The sequence below is a fragment of the Meleagris gallopavo genome, chromosome Z (genome assembly GCF_905368555.1).
Source record: "Meleagris gallopavo chromosome Z, MGAL_WU_HG_1.1, whole genome shotgun sequence".
NCBI classification, from domain to species: domain Eukaryota; kingdom Metazoa; phylum Chordata; class Aves; order Galliformes; family Phasianidae; genus Meleagris; species Meleagris gallopavo.
This window is the reverse complement of record NC_139435.1, coordinates 31,130,397-31,146,603: the sequence shown is the minus strand read 5'-3', so window position 1 is coordinate 31,146,603 and position 16,207 is coordinate 31,130,397. Positions and strand designations below refer to the sequence as shown.

Genomic DNA, 16,207 nt, shown 5'->3' with positions numbered 1-16,207 from the left:
AAATGATTATATCTAGGAGTCCTAGGTTTACTAAGGCAGTTTATCTAGCAAAATAACGTTTTTTTTTACTTAAAAAAGAATTATTCTGAAAGAGAACTTATTTTGTTGTCTTATCTCAGTTTCCATGATTCCTGCTGTAATATGTCATAAATTATGGTACCAATTAAGTAAATACTTTGAATAATCGCTGCCTTCTTTGTCATACTGGATGAATATACCGACTATCAAATTACACTAGAAAAAACGTGCTTATTTATAATGAGGATTATGTTTATTCCTTTGGAGGCTGTTATATCTGGCAAATACAAACTTAAAACATGAATGGTGGAATTAAGTCTTCCTGAACAGGAATATTCTGCAACTAGAGAGGCTGTAATGGCCTCTGCTGTCCATTGTGGCTGCTGTAATGGCAATTAGTAAAAAGTAAAAGAAATTGAAGCTGAATTTAGACTAACGTGGATTCTGTGATGTAGCTGGATAAGCTTTTTTTATTTCTTGGTCATGTAAAATGAAATATGAAGTTGAAACAATTCAGATATATTTGGAATAAAAAAGGGGAAAAAAAAAAGAGCCTCTTTATCTACCCAACTCTGTAACTGTGATTGAAATGATCTCTTTGATGCACTTGGTATTCATTTGCATCTCTAAACTCCCTTTCATAATCCACTGTGCACACCTTGTTTCCTGGCCACTCATCCAACTCAGAGCTTCATTCTTTCTGCAGCTTTCACCAGAAGAAGGCTGTGTCTCTGCTGAGGAAGATTGCTTTTTCTACACTGCCCAGTCACTTGAGGAGGAGGGGCCAGCTGATGCAGCCCTCTTCCATGCTGAGCTGGCTCTGGTTAGTGGCCCGACTTTCCAAAGATTTCCAAAGCCTTTGCGTTTTGTAAAGGAAAGGATTGTTATATCACTGTTCATGCTTAACTTTTAGTGTTTACAATCACCACATTATTCATCCACAATAGAGATCCATACGGTAGAAAATGATGTCTGGAGATTTCTTCTGTTTGCATGAATTGTGAGTCTGGCTGGTGATCTCTCAGTTGCTGGAAAGAAATAGAAGAATTTTACTGAGATTTTCAGAAAAGCGTGGCTGCACATTTGTCCTTACATCTATTGAGCATCCCTTTGAAAATCCTAGCTTGTGTAGAGAAATATTCATGTGCTCATTCTGTAAATAAATCTTTTCACCTGTGTTTCATACTATATTACTATCCACTCCTAATACCTTGAACATTTTTGGGGAACGGTCTTTTTGCACATAATCCAGACTTAAAAGGAATGCTGTATTTCAAAGCTACCAATACTTTCTCCTAACAGTATTCTTTATGACTTCAAGATCAATCAATGATTATGAGATTTGCAAGATCAAAAGGTATTGTACAAAGAATGCAGCCTGCTTGAGCATTTGATGATATATGTAGCCTAGAAGTAAGAAAGAACTCAGATAAAAAGGTTGAAAGAAATAGGTCTCTACAATGTTCCCTCACTGTGGCCTCATTCATATTAAAATAATTAAAACAGAGCTGTAGAATAATGAAATATATGGCAGATATGTCAACTGACTGTCAAATATGCAAAACAGAAAATTGAACGTTCAGTCAACAAGTTGAGGATGTCTGCAGAGTTCAGTCAGAAGGAATTGTTTTTCATAGCTACGTTTTATCTAACAATCTAGTCTTTCCATTTATTGCACAATCCTTATTTAGGACTTACCTTCAGCATCCCTAGTGTGCATTTTCCAGAAGGTGCACTGAGAGTAAGCTACACTGAAGAACTAGTTTGAATTATATGTTAATATGATACAAAAAACAGATTGTTCGTACCCCAAAAAGTAACCAATTTATTGAAGTCATGGCAGATTTTTGCTATTGTTGTTGCTTATCTGACAATTAATTAATGGCATGATTAACCACAAAAGCTGAAAAGCTACACTTAAGTTCCATCTCTGCAGATTGATGCACTTAGCTACTTCATCGCTGTTGACAGTATGGCCGTAGTTCTGAACTCACTGAACATTTTTGTTACTTGGACCTCTTCCAGGCCAAATGAAATAATAATCAAAATACTGTATGTGAAACGCCATGAACTGAGTTGTTTAAGACACAGTTTCATTCTAGTGTTTGAAAATACCTGAGTCTTGAGAAGAACTGTGTTGCATTTAAGAAAAAAAAGTATTTCCAAGATGAAAAGGAATTATTTTAAAATCTTCTTTTATATGTAAGATGGGAGAAATGTCCATGTTAACCTTCTTGTGGAATATAAAAAACATAAATATTTTGTAAATACATATTTAAAAAAAAAATCAGATATAATAAATATCTCTTATAAATGTTTCTGAAAGCACTGCAGCTTCCAGAAGATTATTTATATTCCTTTGTATAAACAACCAAACCTGACATGTGGCTCTAAGTAAAGATGGTTATTTTTATAGCACTAATTATTGTAAAAGAAAGTAACAATTAAAAAAAAAAAAAGTCCCAAGCAAATCCAAATATCGACACCAGCATACAGCAGTTTTCCTAACACTTTTTTGTTTCTCTTAGGAGGCAGTGTTCTATTTCAGCCCTGCAATTCATTCCAGTTCAGTCTCTAGCTTTTGCTCAGGTATTCCTTGTAATCTCAGACGGACTGATATCAGTTATTACCAGAAGCAGAAATTTTTCTTACCGTGATGTGCAAATGTAACTTCACTGTAAAAGCAGAGAGGGAAAAAAAGGGCTAACAATGAGTCAATACGTAGCTACTGAGGTGCATGTGTTTGGGCTTACGTGATGTGAAGGTTACAGATAGCCTGGCTGATTAAATTGCTTCTGTTGTTAGGTGGACTCCAGAGGAGCTGGTCTAGCTATTGAACCCACCTTTGAATCTCAGTTTGCTACGGAGGCTGTAATACTTCCAACTTCATCATCACTTACACCTGACAACTTCTGTAGTGAGGATTTCAACTTCGGCTTCCCTTCTTCAACATCAACTCCCAAGGTAAAAAGGAATATGGTTTTATCTTGCTTACAAGTGTGGAAAGTCTCTGTGTTCGTGTGTGCCACTGTATTACTAAACATGAATGCTTCATGTTGTTCCACTTCCATCTGCACCAACATTTGTTATAAGTTTAAAGTCTAGCTTTCTTCAAGATAGTGTTTGAGTCTCTTGGTGTTGTCTGTATGGGAGAGAAGCAGTGGAAGGTTGAAAACTGGGGCTGTGCTTTGTATAACCAGATAAAGTAGTGTGAGACATATGTAATGTTAAAGCTGCAATGATCAGTCTTCTGCGGAAATGAAATTGGTATTTTTTCAAAGCATATTAAAGAGTGATAATATTAAACACTTGCGTAATTCTGCAGTATTTTAGATATGAAAAGATTAAATTTTTGTCCTAAACTTTGCTTTTTTACTGCCCAATAATTAGATATTTACTAATTAATTTACAGTGTTCTTGAATGAATTATTATTTTACTGTATTTAAGTCTGTACCATATAAAATCTCTGATTGCTAATCATTTATATTTAAATTTAATATATGAAGTTAAGTTTATTAAGACTATTACTATCTTTATTCCCTGTTGGTCACATACCCATGTGATTGTATCAGAATTGGCTTTATTTCTCTCAGTAGCTTTTCATTCTCCTTCCTCTTTTCAATCTGTAGATTTACTTCTGTAATCCAGAGTCTTCTGAGTCATTTCTCTTAGTACTGATAGTCTTTGAAAGCAACGTTGTAGGAATTTCTTCTAGGTTTTGCAGTCAGTGGTCTTGAACAGAGTAGTTTCTGCTTTTACCTTCATGCCTCTGTTACAGGATCTTCTTTTATCCCTTACCCTGAGTATATTCATCCCTTACAATGCTCTGATTGAAAGGCTAAATTCATCTTCTAATGGCTTCTTCCAATCTACAGAAGAGCACATCTCTGCTGTGCCAGTGAGGCAGATTGCACTGTTAACCCTGTAATTGTTACTTAAATGGATTATGCATTTTTCATGATGAGAAGCATTTAATAAGATAGGCACTGGGTTTACATAATATATCATGTTGAGACTTTACGAAGTCTGAATTAATTTTTGATATTGACTTACAGAAGGATTTGGTTTCCATTTTCTTTTCTTCCTTTTTTTTTTTTTTAAGATTATAGTCCTGAATTTCCACGGTTATTCTCTTTGCACCAGTACGAAGAGTTTGTTCTCTTCAAGTAAGCTTTAACAGTGTGCAATTATGAAGTGCTTCAGAAAGTGAACACAGTAAGAAGATCAATTTGTAAAAGAAGAGTTTGGAAGCAGTAAAAATATAGTAAAAAAAAAAAAGAAAAAAAAAGAAAAAAAAGGTGCCGTATGACGAATACTGAGATATTTCAGCTATTTCTAACTACAGAGGCAGGTGAAGTACAGATTATGAATGCCTTTGCCATCAATTTAAAGATAGCTGATGAAAAATAATTTTAGGTCAAAGTAATGCTCTTATGAGGTCATGTGCAGCTGTTACTACAAATTCTTGACATTTTGTTTGTCTTTACAAATAAAAGCATTGGCTTTTCTTTAAATGAAATAAATTTAAAAAGTTTGTATGTTGCTACTTTAATATGCACGTATGACATAAGAAAAAATGTTGAATACTATCTGAGTCTTTGCAATGAATATACTCTAACTGATCTAAAAACAGATCAGAAACAGAGTTAAAGGTGTATGTCCTTGGCAGTCTTTGAAGCCTTATGAGTTCATTTCAATAGATTATAATTCTGGTGTTCTGATCATCAAAAAGTAGGAAATTTCATTGATTATGTCATGCAGATTAGTAGTGTTTAGCTCAGTTATCTTCTCAGATGTTACTTAAACCAGCTCTTTACAGATGATCCATTTTTGGTCTGGTCTAGGGACAGAATGAGCATGTAGACATTCTGTCAAAGAAAAAAAATTCCAGGGCTGTGGGAGAAAAACAATACAAAATATCCCCTGTGAATTCTGTGAATTTTGATTTAATATATTCTAGAAAACAAACTGGAGAATCATGTTTTTGTCACTTTATGGAAATGTAGTAAAAGACTTAAAGGGATCAGTGGATAAAATCTTAGATAAAAGAAAACAATAACATAGAAACATTTCTTCTCAGTTACAAGGATAATAAGACTGCATGATTGTTCTATAACCTGTTTGAATTTACTTTATTTGGAAAGTGATTTGAGAATAAAAACTTTGGGCTTGCAAATTTTTTCTACTTGAGAAAGACAGCTGTACTCTAATTTTTGATTGCTGAAGCTTGTTGAGTCTTATTTGAGAGTGAGTGGACATTGCTGAGTTAGTGAAGATTTACTGACTGATACATCATTAGAATTTAGCCTTCAGCAGTAACTTTGTTTTCACTGATTCATGGTATTATAAAATGGAATAATTTGTCTCAGAAATCAGATAGTAAAATGTCTTTAGGAATCTACTGAGAATACTCATGTTAGAACTAACATGTTTAAATTGTGAGATTAGATTCTGTAAGATTAGTTTCTGTTTAAGATTTACATTTTAGTGTACTCAAAATAATGTTGATTATTTATTGCCTCCTGTTTTCAACAGATTGGTGGAAAGGAATATTTGAGTTATGCAGATGATAGTCATATGTCCACCGAGAGTTCGTACAATATGGATGTGAGTGAGAGAGAGAGTGAACAAAGTACTAAAGAGGACAGTAACCTGGAAACTACAGCTACTTTTGCTGATGAGAGTTTTCAGACTGAGCATACTGTTGATGTCAAACATGTGAGTGTTCAGTTACAAGATGAAAGTGAAAACATAACAGTTTGAACTGAATCTCCGACAACAGCAGAATTTGCAAAAATACTAATACACAGCTTGATGCCTCTGGAAAAGTAAAGATTTCTTTTTTTTTAAACCCAGAAAAACTATGGAAAGGCGTTATAAAACCACTGAATCTCCTTCTGAAATTGGCACTGATTAGCAACAACGTGTGGGTCTTTGAGTGTAAATGTCAAGAGTCAAATGTGGAAGCTCACATCCAAAACTTAGGAATTTAGTAGGCCTAGTCGAAGATAGGAGATAATTTATAGTTTAAAAAAAGTAATCTCCCAGGGACTGGAGATAATGCATGTATTTAAGTCTGCTCATACCTTGCACGACTAGTCAATGCTGAAGCATAGAGGTCCAGGTTTTGTTAAGTTCCACAAAGAAATGGGCATATAGAGGAGGTTCACAGCTGAAAATCAGGTGTGGAAAACCAGAGGGAAGTGGTGTGAAAGTCTTACATCCAAGTGCTCATGCAGAGTTGTGCAGTTCATCTCGCACACAGTCTAAGGCTGTGCAAGTAGAGTTTCCTTATAAGACAGTCACTGTTCAATTCTATTTCAATTCTTTCCCTTCAGTGTTTAAAGCAGTCTTAGAAGAGTTATAGTTTTATATTAACTTCATTACTTTAGCATTAACGAATTGTCAGGCATCTCAAGTGTGTGAGTCAGCAAGCGACTGAGTTCATCCCATTAATTTTAAGAGAGTAAATTGTGTCCCCCTGAATTAACAATGTACTTTGCAGTAGATTTGCTCTATCACACAGTGAAAACACATACATCAGTTTAATCTTTAATGGACTGACCATATAGGGAATCTGTATTAATTATACTCATAGCTTTGGCAAAAGGTAAGATGAACTGAAGTCTGTGTCCATGCACACTTTTATATCTGTATTATGAACTGATGTTATTTTCCTTTGTGTTAGGAGACAGAAACGCTGGTGGAATCTAGCCTCTTATTGTCTATGGAAAAAATTTTCAGAGTCTCAAATACAGTGAAAAATGTCTTTGAGGAGACCATCACTATTGCAAAAGGCAATTCAAGTCTAGGTAAAATAACTGTCATTTTTTTTAACCTTTTAAGAAACATGACTTCCTTCCTTTCTTCTCCTTTCTCTTATATTTCCCATTCTAGTAGTAAAGACTAAACACTTTCATTTTAAACGGGAAAGCATAACACAGTATTTGTCTTTACTGCTTTTATTCTATTTGGCTATGATGGCAGTGAACCCGCTTGCTGCCATTTTTAACAGAAAATAAACTACTGTTCTCACTGATAATTTTTTTTCCATGAAGGAATTTGGTTGATCCTAAATATTAATAATACAGTTTTAATACATTGTTTTTGTATCTGTATATGATATGCTGATATGACTCCCAGCTACAAGAAGGGCTTAAGGAGGATCTGGGGAACTATAGGCCTGTCAGCCTGACGAATCATCTTGGGTGAGATTGCATGGCACGTGTGTGGTGTCCAGAGGATTAGGCCCAGCCAGCATGGGTTCACGAAAGGCAGGTCATGCTTGACCAACCTCATCTCCCTCTATGACTGGGTGACCAGTAGACGAGAGGAAGGCTGTTGATGTAGTCTACCTGGACTTCAGCAAAGCCTTTGACACGGTCTCTCTCTCCTGGGGAAACTGGCTGCCCGTGGCCTGGACAGGTATACATTGTATACATTTCTTTGGATAAGGAACTGGCTAGAGGGCCGTGCCCAACGGGTAGTGGTTAATGGAGTTAAGTCCAGCTGCTGACCCATTACAAGTGGTGTCCCCCAGTGGTTGGTACTGGGGCTCATCTTGTTTAATATCTTTATTGATGACCTAGATGAGGGGATTGAGTGTACCCTCAGTAAGTTTGCAGATGGCACCAAGTTGAAAGATGGTGCCTGAGGGTAGGGAGGCCCTTCAGAGGGATCTAAATAAGCTGGATCTCTGGGCTGAGGTGAATGGGGTGAGGTTCAACAAGGCCAAGTGTCGGGTCCTGCACTTTGGCCACAACAACCCCATGCAGTGCTACAGGTTTGGAGATGAGTGGCTGGATGACTGTGAAGAGGAAAGGGACCTGGGGGTGTTGGCTGATGCTCAGCTGAACATGAGCCAACAGTGTGCCCAGGTGGCCAAGAAGGCCAATGGCATCCTGGCCTGTGTTAGAAATAGTGTGGCCAGCAGGAGCAGGGAGGTGATCATCCCCCTCTACTCAGCACTGGTGAGGCCGCATCTTGAGTATTGTGTTCAGTTTTGGGCCTCTCACTACAGGAAAGACATTGAGGCCCTGAAATGTGTCCAGAGAAGGGCAGCAAAACTGGTGAGGGGTCTGGAGCACAAATCTTACGAGGAGCGGCTGAGGGAGCTGGGATTGTTTAGTCTGGAGGAGGCTCAGGGGAGACGTCATTGCACTCTACAACTTCCTGAAGGGAGGTTAGGGTGAAGAGGGGTTTGGCAACGGACAGGACCCGGGGAAATGGCCACAAGTTGTATCAGAGGAGGTTTAGATTAGACATGAGGAAAAACTTTTTCTCTCAGAGAGTGGTCAGACACTGGAATGGCCTGCCAAGGGGGGAGGTGGAGTCGCCGTCCCCTAGCAGTGTTCAAGAGGTGTCTGTATGAGGAGTTACGAGATACGGTTTAGTGGCTTGTGGTAGCAGTGGTAATGGGTGGGCGGTTGGACTAGATGATCTTGTAGGTCCTTTCCAACCTTGATTCTATAGTTCTATGATTCTGTGATCTACAGTGGAAAGACACAAGATGGGGCCAATAAGTATTGTATTTTGAAATGAAAAAGCTTTGATTAAAGACTTTTATATTCAAATATATGTAAACATGAAATCACCTTGTTTTCTGAGTATGGTCAAAACTAAACAAGCTGTTCAGTTTCTTTCCACTGATTTTCTCTTTATCTTAAGTTTCAGTATTTCTGAAAAGGTAAGATAATGAATATATTTATCTATAGTGTTTTTAATTCAAAAATATCATTTTGTAGAGAATCTGCCATTTTTAAAGATCTGCAATCTGCATCTCCCTGAACATACTGATCAAAGGTGTATTGTGGTATTGATAGTCTCAGTAGCTTGAAGTAGTTTTTGTTGTCCTCTTCAGGTTCCTGTAGTGGCTGTGGAAGCAGAGAGGCTGGGGTGGGCATAAGCACAGGACTCTCACAGCCAGTCGGTGGAAGGTTTGGGACAGGAGACAGTGCTTCTCCCCTCCTGACTTACGCCAGAGTGTTTATTTGTTTTGTTTTAGAGTGCATGTGCTTTTCCTTCTTGGAAGACTTTCTGGCATTGTCAGAGTAAAACATAGTTTAAGTTGGCTATTTGCAGTGGCTTTAAATATACTTAGAGATGTACTGTCCACAGAAAGCACTCTGACAGAAGCCCTTGAGCCCTTTTCCATAAAGTTCTGAATTTCCTTACTGTGCTGAGATGGATGACATGTCATGGTACTGTAATATTGTGAGCACTCCTGCACGGAACTTGTTACAGTTGACAGTCCCTGGCAAATCATAAATTTTAAACTCCAGTCATTTGAAACACCATGTTCTTGCATTTGTTTAATAAAGTCCCATCATGAAAGTGGTTTTGCAGTTTTTCCAAAAGATAAAATGTGATTCTACATACCAAAATAGAGAGACACATATATTCCTTTGTCTAAGAAGCTTATGGGGTAGTTTTTTGATAGCAGGGCCACCTTCTTATAGCTTGGATAACAATGTTGATCTGAACTGTAAGTGAACATGAGGAACCACCACTATTCAGAGAGTTTATATTTATGGAAATCCAAAAAGCATAAGTGAAAATCTTGTTTAGTTTTGTTCTTTAAAAGCTAGCGGTATTTTTATTATTTTTTTCTCCTTTGAGACAATTGTGTAGGCAGATGTTTACTTGGTCTGCTGAGTCTGGATAGCCTGTAGGTTGCAGCTGCTTTCTAAACTTTTCAACCAGTTCCTGTCCTGTAGTCTCTCTCCCAAGGTCTACATTCCTAGGGTCAGGTCGTCAGTCTTCTGTAGCCATGTTTGTATATAAATGATCAGAATTTTCTCATATCAGTATCTTTGGAAGGTTTGCTCTGGTTAACTGTTATTTTGGAGATCATCTTCTTTCCAGTCAATCTGGTCAAGATGGTGAGGAATTGCAAAAATAGAACTGCCCTCTTATTACTTACTAACTTGAGGTTTACATCAAAAACCAGGAGAACCCAAGAGTAGTGCTCACTACATCTTCCTTCAGTAAATTCTGCTCTAAAAGGCACTTTTCCTTTGGTTTCTTTTTCTTGTAAGGAAAAGCTTTCAACATTCATCAGTGCACAAGAAAGAATAAGAAAAGCTTGTTAGTATTAAGACAGTGGTAAGCCCTCAGTAATATAAAGGGAGAGAAAACTGTTTTGGGTCTTAAGGTACCTTTTGCCTTCGTGAAGAGCAATTTTTATTTTTTTTAGAAGTTGTACTCATCATGAGTAGCACCTGCCCTGTTTCTGTCTTATTTCCCCTTAGTGAAAAGAATGCAGAGTTAAATGATGCATGTAAATCAAGAGACGTAACATCTTGCTGCACCACAGGCAGGGCTGTCATGTACACTGAATAAACTGTATATATTAATAGTAAACAGGCTACTGCACAGGTTAAGATGCCCTTCTGGGCCTAAGCAATTGTCTGCCTTAATTTTTGAAGAAAATTAAGAATTGTGCAGTATTGCCCCATGCTTATAGATAATTTTTTTTTTTCTTCATTTTTTTTCTGAAAAGAGACATCAGAAAACTGAGATGTGGCATATGAACTTGAGAAACCACCCAGAGGGGTTACAAACTGTTTTTGGAGCAATTTTATTGCTTTTATGTGATCTATTTGATTTCTGGTTTATTTTCTGCTTAAATATTCCACTGTTTTTTAGTTTTTTATATTCAACCTGATATATGAAATTACATAAGATAAAGTGAAGATAATGTGAATGTGATTTTTAACTCCTGTCTCCCTTTGGAAAGATGGGAGCACAAGGAGAATAAGGACGGTGTTGGGCTTGTTGAGATTGGCAGGTCATGTAGCTGTCTTATGCCTTCCCATTCTGCTATCGCTTCACTTTCCCTTGTCACCCAGAGGTAGGGCTCAAAGAAGATACTAACGCTCACCTGTTTCATGCCTTTCTCACTCTAGGGATGACAGTAAGTTCTGATAAAGATGGCACAGGAATGATAGTTCGTAGTATCATACATGGAGGATCAATAAGTCGTGATGGACGGATTAATGTGGGAGACTGCATCCTGTCCATTAATGAAGAATCAAGCACTAACTTAACCAATGCACAAGCCCGGGCTATGCTGAGGAGACATTCACTCGCTGGACCACAACTAAAGTAGGTACAGCCAGAATATTGAATCTAGTAGGAAAAGGCTAATCAAAATTTTTGTCCAGATTCATGCGTATTTTCTAAATCAGATTTTTTTGTTGTTGTTGTTTTTACAGTGTGCATTTATCTTTAAGTTACCATTTCAGCAAATAATTTACTATGAAATTACAGCTCCATGAGTTTGAAAGTTAAAATCACTTGTATAGGAGGCTTTGGATGTTCTTTGAAAAACTAATTCTGTGATTAATTAACCATCTTCATTACTACCTTTGCATGGCTTTATTGAAGTAGTACAATTTATCAGAGTTTGGCATTTACAATATGAAACAACTAAACAAATTAAGCATTTCCTCAGAGATAATTTTGCTTCTGAAATGTCAGCTATCTTGGCCATTGCACAGGTGTCTTCATCTGATGGAAACGATGTTTGTAATGGATTTTGGTTTTGGCTGCCAACCAGAAACTATAAAACTCAATCTTAATGTGGAAAAGCAATATTGAAAAGAACATTAGTACATCTGTGATTAAAAAGTGTGTTTTGTGAGGTCTGTTCCAAGTTCTCATTAGTACAAATGAAGGAGCTGTTTCTCGACTGCATTAATTTTTTTTCTCTGGAGTGCTGCGGCTTAAAATTTGAAATATTTAATAGTCTTAAAAATCCACTTGCTTAATATGAAAGTTTCTTGTAAAGTTCAGTTTTTTATTGGAAAGTTAAGTGTAGTTCTTTGTAGATGTCACAATTGCCCATATATCCAACATCTAAATATGAAGTGTTCCTGAGCTTATGGGCGGTGCTCCAGACCAATGAGTGCTGAGTTTACAGCTCGAATAAACTAATAGTTGTTTTACTGAAATCCATGATAACGTGGGCTGGGTCAGCTCTGCTTATAAAATTCCTTGAGCTCTTGTTAATAGAAGTCTCTAATTATTTAAGGAGGCAGCTCTGAAAGTGGTGGGTACAGTGTGGTGGCAGGTAACTAGTTTCTATCCATTCAGAATGGGCTGCAGGGCTTTTCTTTCTTCTTGGGAAGTCTGCTGGCTTTAAAGAATGGTGGCATTCTGAGAGCAAGTACACAAAGTATGGAGTGGTACGTTTAATTGTGTGCATATAGTATTAGGATTTTATACTAGCTTACTTAAATACTAGGTCCTGCTTATATAATTTGTTACCTTTACTGACAGTGCTGTTGCGAATATAAGGGAATCAGCTTTCATAAAACATGATATTATTTTTATAAGATTTCAACCATTATAATTCCAGCTTCCATGACCGAAATCAGTTAGTGTGTATGTGTCTGTATGTCTGCTTGAACACCCAAGTGCTACAGCATGATTTTTCCAGTGAAGAGTTTTTTGTTAATGCCATAGTTATGTAATGAAACAAAAATGTGTTAGTGTTTTGTGTTTATCCTTTTAAAGTTGCTTTATTTTTGCTGTGTGATTTTAAGGTTTGCTTTATAGTCTTAGTTGTTTTCCAGATACATTTCTAATATGAAATCTCATACTAGATGTGAACATTCAGATGTCACAGAGAAAAGTGCTTCAGCTCCTTCTGTAAGAACTCCTGTGCCATTCATGCTCTGACTTGACATTTTTTGCTTTCATTTTATGTTTATCTTCTTCCTATGACAAGAGTTTAAAGTGAAGCTTGCACTTCAAGCAAGTGAAAGACCAAGTGCTTTCACAGCTTCCAAAGAGCTCTTGCAGGAGGAAGGACAGGGCTACATAATTATGATACAAATCTACTCTGTAAGCATAATTTTAGTAATTTACACTTAAAGGAGAAGATCTTGGAAAAACATTACGGTACAAAAAGGGTGAAAATGCCCTGAATCAGGAACTGGGACATAGGAGAACACTGTATCATGGTAATTCTTCTTGTTTGCTTAGAGAAGTTCAGAGCTAAATAAACATTATTTCAGGGCTGATGTGGTACACTATCATGCAGGTTTTGTGATCTAAGTGCCAGCCTTTCAAGTAAGCAAGCGGTGAATCTTTTTTATCAGCCTTGGAAAAAAAAAGATGTACAGCCCCTCAGTTGTGCTTGTATGATTGTTTTTTCTACACAGGACTGCAAAGTGAATACCTAAATTATTAAGCAGAACTATTTCTGAATAACAGAGTGGCCCCTAAAAGTGATTTGTGCAGGAATGTTATCATTTCAAAGCTATATTTCAATGACGAAAAGTGTTTGTCCCTCTACCCTGTGGTGGTGAAACCTTTCCTGGTGGAGTACTGTATCTGGATGTGGAGTCCTCAATACAGGAGAGACATGGACCTGTTAGAGCACATCCAGAAGAGGGCCACACAAATGATCCAAGGGATGAAACATCTCCCCTTTGAGGACAGGCTGAGAGAGGTGGGGCTGTTATGTCTGGAGAAGGCTCCAGGGAGACCTGATAGCGGCCTTTCCATATCTAAGGGGGGGCTATAAGAAAGTAGGGGACAGAACCTTCAGCAGGGTCTGTTGTGATAGGACAAGGGAAAATGGCTTCACACTAAAAGATAGAAGATTCAAACTGGATATAAGGAAAAAGTTTTTTACAATAAGGGTAGTGAAGCACTGGCGCAGATTGCCCAGAGATGTGGTGGGTCTGCTATCCCTGGAGGCATTCAGGGTCAGGCGTGACCAGGCTCTGAGCAACCTGATCTAGCTGTGCATATCCCTGTTCATTACCTGGAGCTTGGACTTTAAGAGTCCTTTCCAACTCAAATAATTCTGTACTTTCTGTGATAATACATGAAACCATTCTTATGTGCTATGTAAAAGCTTTTTTTTTTCATTCAAGAATGTTCAGTTTTCATAGTTCAGGAATAAGCAATCTGAGTTCCATATTAAGATATTCTTTTTCCTTTTGTTTGTGAAAAAACAGATGTGTGGCCTTACCATGATACATTCTTTTTCACTTCTTACTCCACCTTGCTAGGAGCTCTTATATTTCTGGAATAATAGTGGGTTTTTTTTTCAGTAGCAGCTGCTTGTAACATCTGATTCAAATGATTACAAATCTGAATCAGAGTTTGCCGGTCTTAACGTAAAGCATGGGGATGAATTCCTGGTCAAGGAATAGAAGATAATTACAATTCCATTTTCCATGTTCGTTAGTAATCACTACTGTAAACACCAGTAAAGATGAAATGATTTCTGAAGCAGGTATAAATGATGTGGAGGTCTAATAATACAAAAGAAAATGGGAGAGACAAAAAAGAAAGAAAAAAAAAGCAGCTCATATTTTTAACTACTTAAATATGCCTCTCACATTCAGCATGAGACATTGACATTTGTTAACACCGTTGTAAAACAATGCTGCATCATATGCTTCGCATTCTAGATCTTCTCCAGCACCTTCTGATGATCAGGCCCTCTTTTATGTGTGAGTATTGGCGATTCAGAAACTCATCATGATTCTGTGTTGCAACTTGTCTCTAAAATCATTCCATGCTTTTATTACATCCATAGTAATGTCAGGGATATATCCAGATATAGGTACATATTCTGTCTCTCTTTATGTGTGCATGTGCACTTGTGCCTGCATGTGTGGATGTATATATACATAAAAGTAGATGTGTGTCCTTCAATTTTTATACATATTTTTATCCTAAAACTTGAAGATTGGAGCATACTTCCTAAGACTGGAATGAAAATGCCTGTATTCTAAAAGATGACTGCTAATGACAGCCACATGTGTGGTTTGTGTACTTGTGTGTTTGTACAGGGTCCACTGCTAGAGTACAGTGTACTGATATCTGGATTAATCTCAATGTCACATTTTCTGTGGCACTTCTTACTTCATGTGTAAAAAGGTTCAAATTAGACCTTAATTCTTAATGCCAATAATTTGTTGTGAATATTGTTCGTACATTGTTATTTGGTTTGTTGGTGTTTCAAGGCTTTGTGAGGTTGTTCAGTCAAGCATGTGATAAATGTTCCTCTGTTCTGCATGCACTGTTGTGTTTACACATGTTTTCATTTGTACACCATTCGGTGTTTCCATTGTCACTGCTGTCATTGCTAGTGCATATCTGGGTGATGGGGGTGGTATCTCAAGAAGGGAAGCCAGAACATGTTCTCCTAAAAGCTGTACAGCTATGAAAGCAAGGAAATTACTAATCCCCACATATACTTTTTCTTGAAATTGTTGAACCTCAACTTGTCTTGCAGATAGTAAAGCATTTAATTATTTCCCATCTTCTATATCTTCATACCTGTTTCATAGCACTTATTTCTTTTACTCTCTTGCCTGTGACCTCTTAAAGCATCTGTCAATCTCTTCTGGGGATGATCCATTCAGATGCTGGGTGGACTTTTATTTCTACAGTCAAGCATGAGTCAACATAGTTGACCAGAAGAGCCCAGCAACCTTCTTGTTGTGGCCATCTTGTCACATTAGTGATATCATGGTACATGATGAGCTGTGCAGGATATCTTCAGACATCATTGTGACCTCCAAGAAGTGAGCTACAGTAGCATTCCAACGAGTGATGGATTTGATTCACTATGAAATTTCAGCCCATAAGTATTTAAGAGTGAACAGATTATTGGCAGGTGTGAAGTCCAAGGCCACTAATACTGGCTGACCTTGCTATGTCTCTTGGGAGGCAGGAAGAGGAAAGACAGACACTTAGTAAAGGTGGGCTTCTAGCATATGAGCTCTCGAAAGCTTGAATTTTAAGCAGAGCTAATCTTTGCTCCTTTTCATTTCAGTATTGGCATGCAAAGGGGAGAGGGATTGTCCTGGGCAGTCACATCGACAATATAAATTAATTTATTAAAGCGGTTAAAGAAACCTTTGAAGTTCACTGAATTTTAGCAAGCAAGGAACACAATGAACTCCTACACAGAATGTACTTTTTTTTGCAAAACACAAGTAAATGTTCTGGCTTAGATTTATGAAGTAGCTGAAGCATTATTGGTGTTGTAGATAAGAACAAAGAGCAAACTTAGTTCTTGAATGTTCCTTTGAGGGCAGATAGTTAGGCAGTTAGAACTGTAGTTAAGCACTAGAATAGAAATAATGTAATTTTTCCAATGAGCTGCAAGAACTGCCAGTGATACTGTCAAAATTTGACTCCATCTTTTTTTGTTAG

The 16,207-nt window shown here is 37.3% G+C and overlaps 1 protein-coding gene across 15 annotated transcripts in view; it reads left to right on the top strand.

The window, feature by feature from the left end:
• MPDZ (multiple PDZ domain crumbs cell polarity complex component) overlaps positions 1-16,207 on the top strand; it is a 116,326-nt gene that overhangs the window by 46,212 nt on the left and 53,907 nt on the right. For 11 of the 15 annotated variants that reach the window (XR_014880697.1, XM_085214531.1, XM_085214527.1 and 8 more), the window contains 6 exons: positions 725-841; positions 2,824-2,982; positions 5,555-5,737; positions 6,708-6,831; positions 10,927-11,125; positions 14,452-14,493. Coding sequence is in view for 14 of the 15 variants with exons in the window: in XM_085214531.1 (XP_085070657.1) it covers positions 725-841; positions 2,824-2,982; positions 5,555-5,737; positions 6,708-6,831; positions 10,927-11,125; positions 14,452-14,493 (824 nt within the window). In the remaining variant the exon portion in view is untranslated. The remainder of the gene's footprint in view (positions 1-724; positions 842-2,823; positions 2,983-5,554; positions 5,738-6,707; positions 6,832-10,926; positions 11,126-14,451; positions 14,494-16,207) is intronic. The other 4 variants (XM_085214532.1, XM_085214526.1, XM_085214530.1 and 1 more) reach the window with 3 other exon arrangements.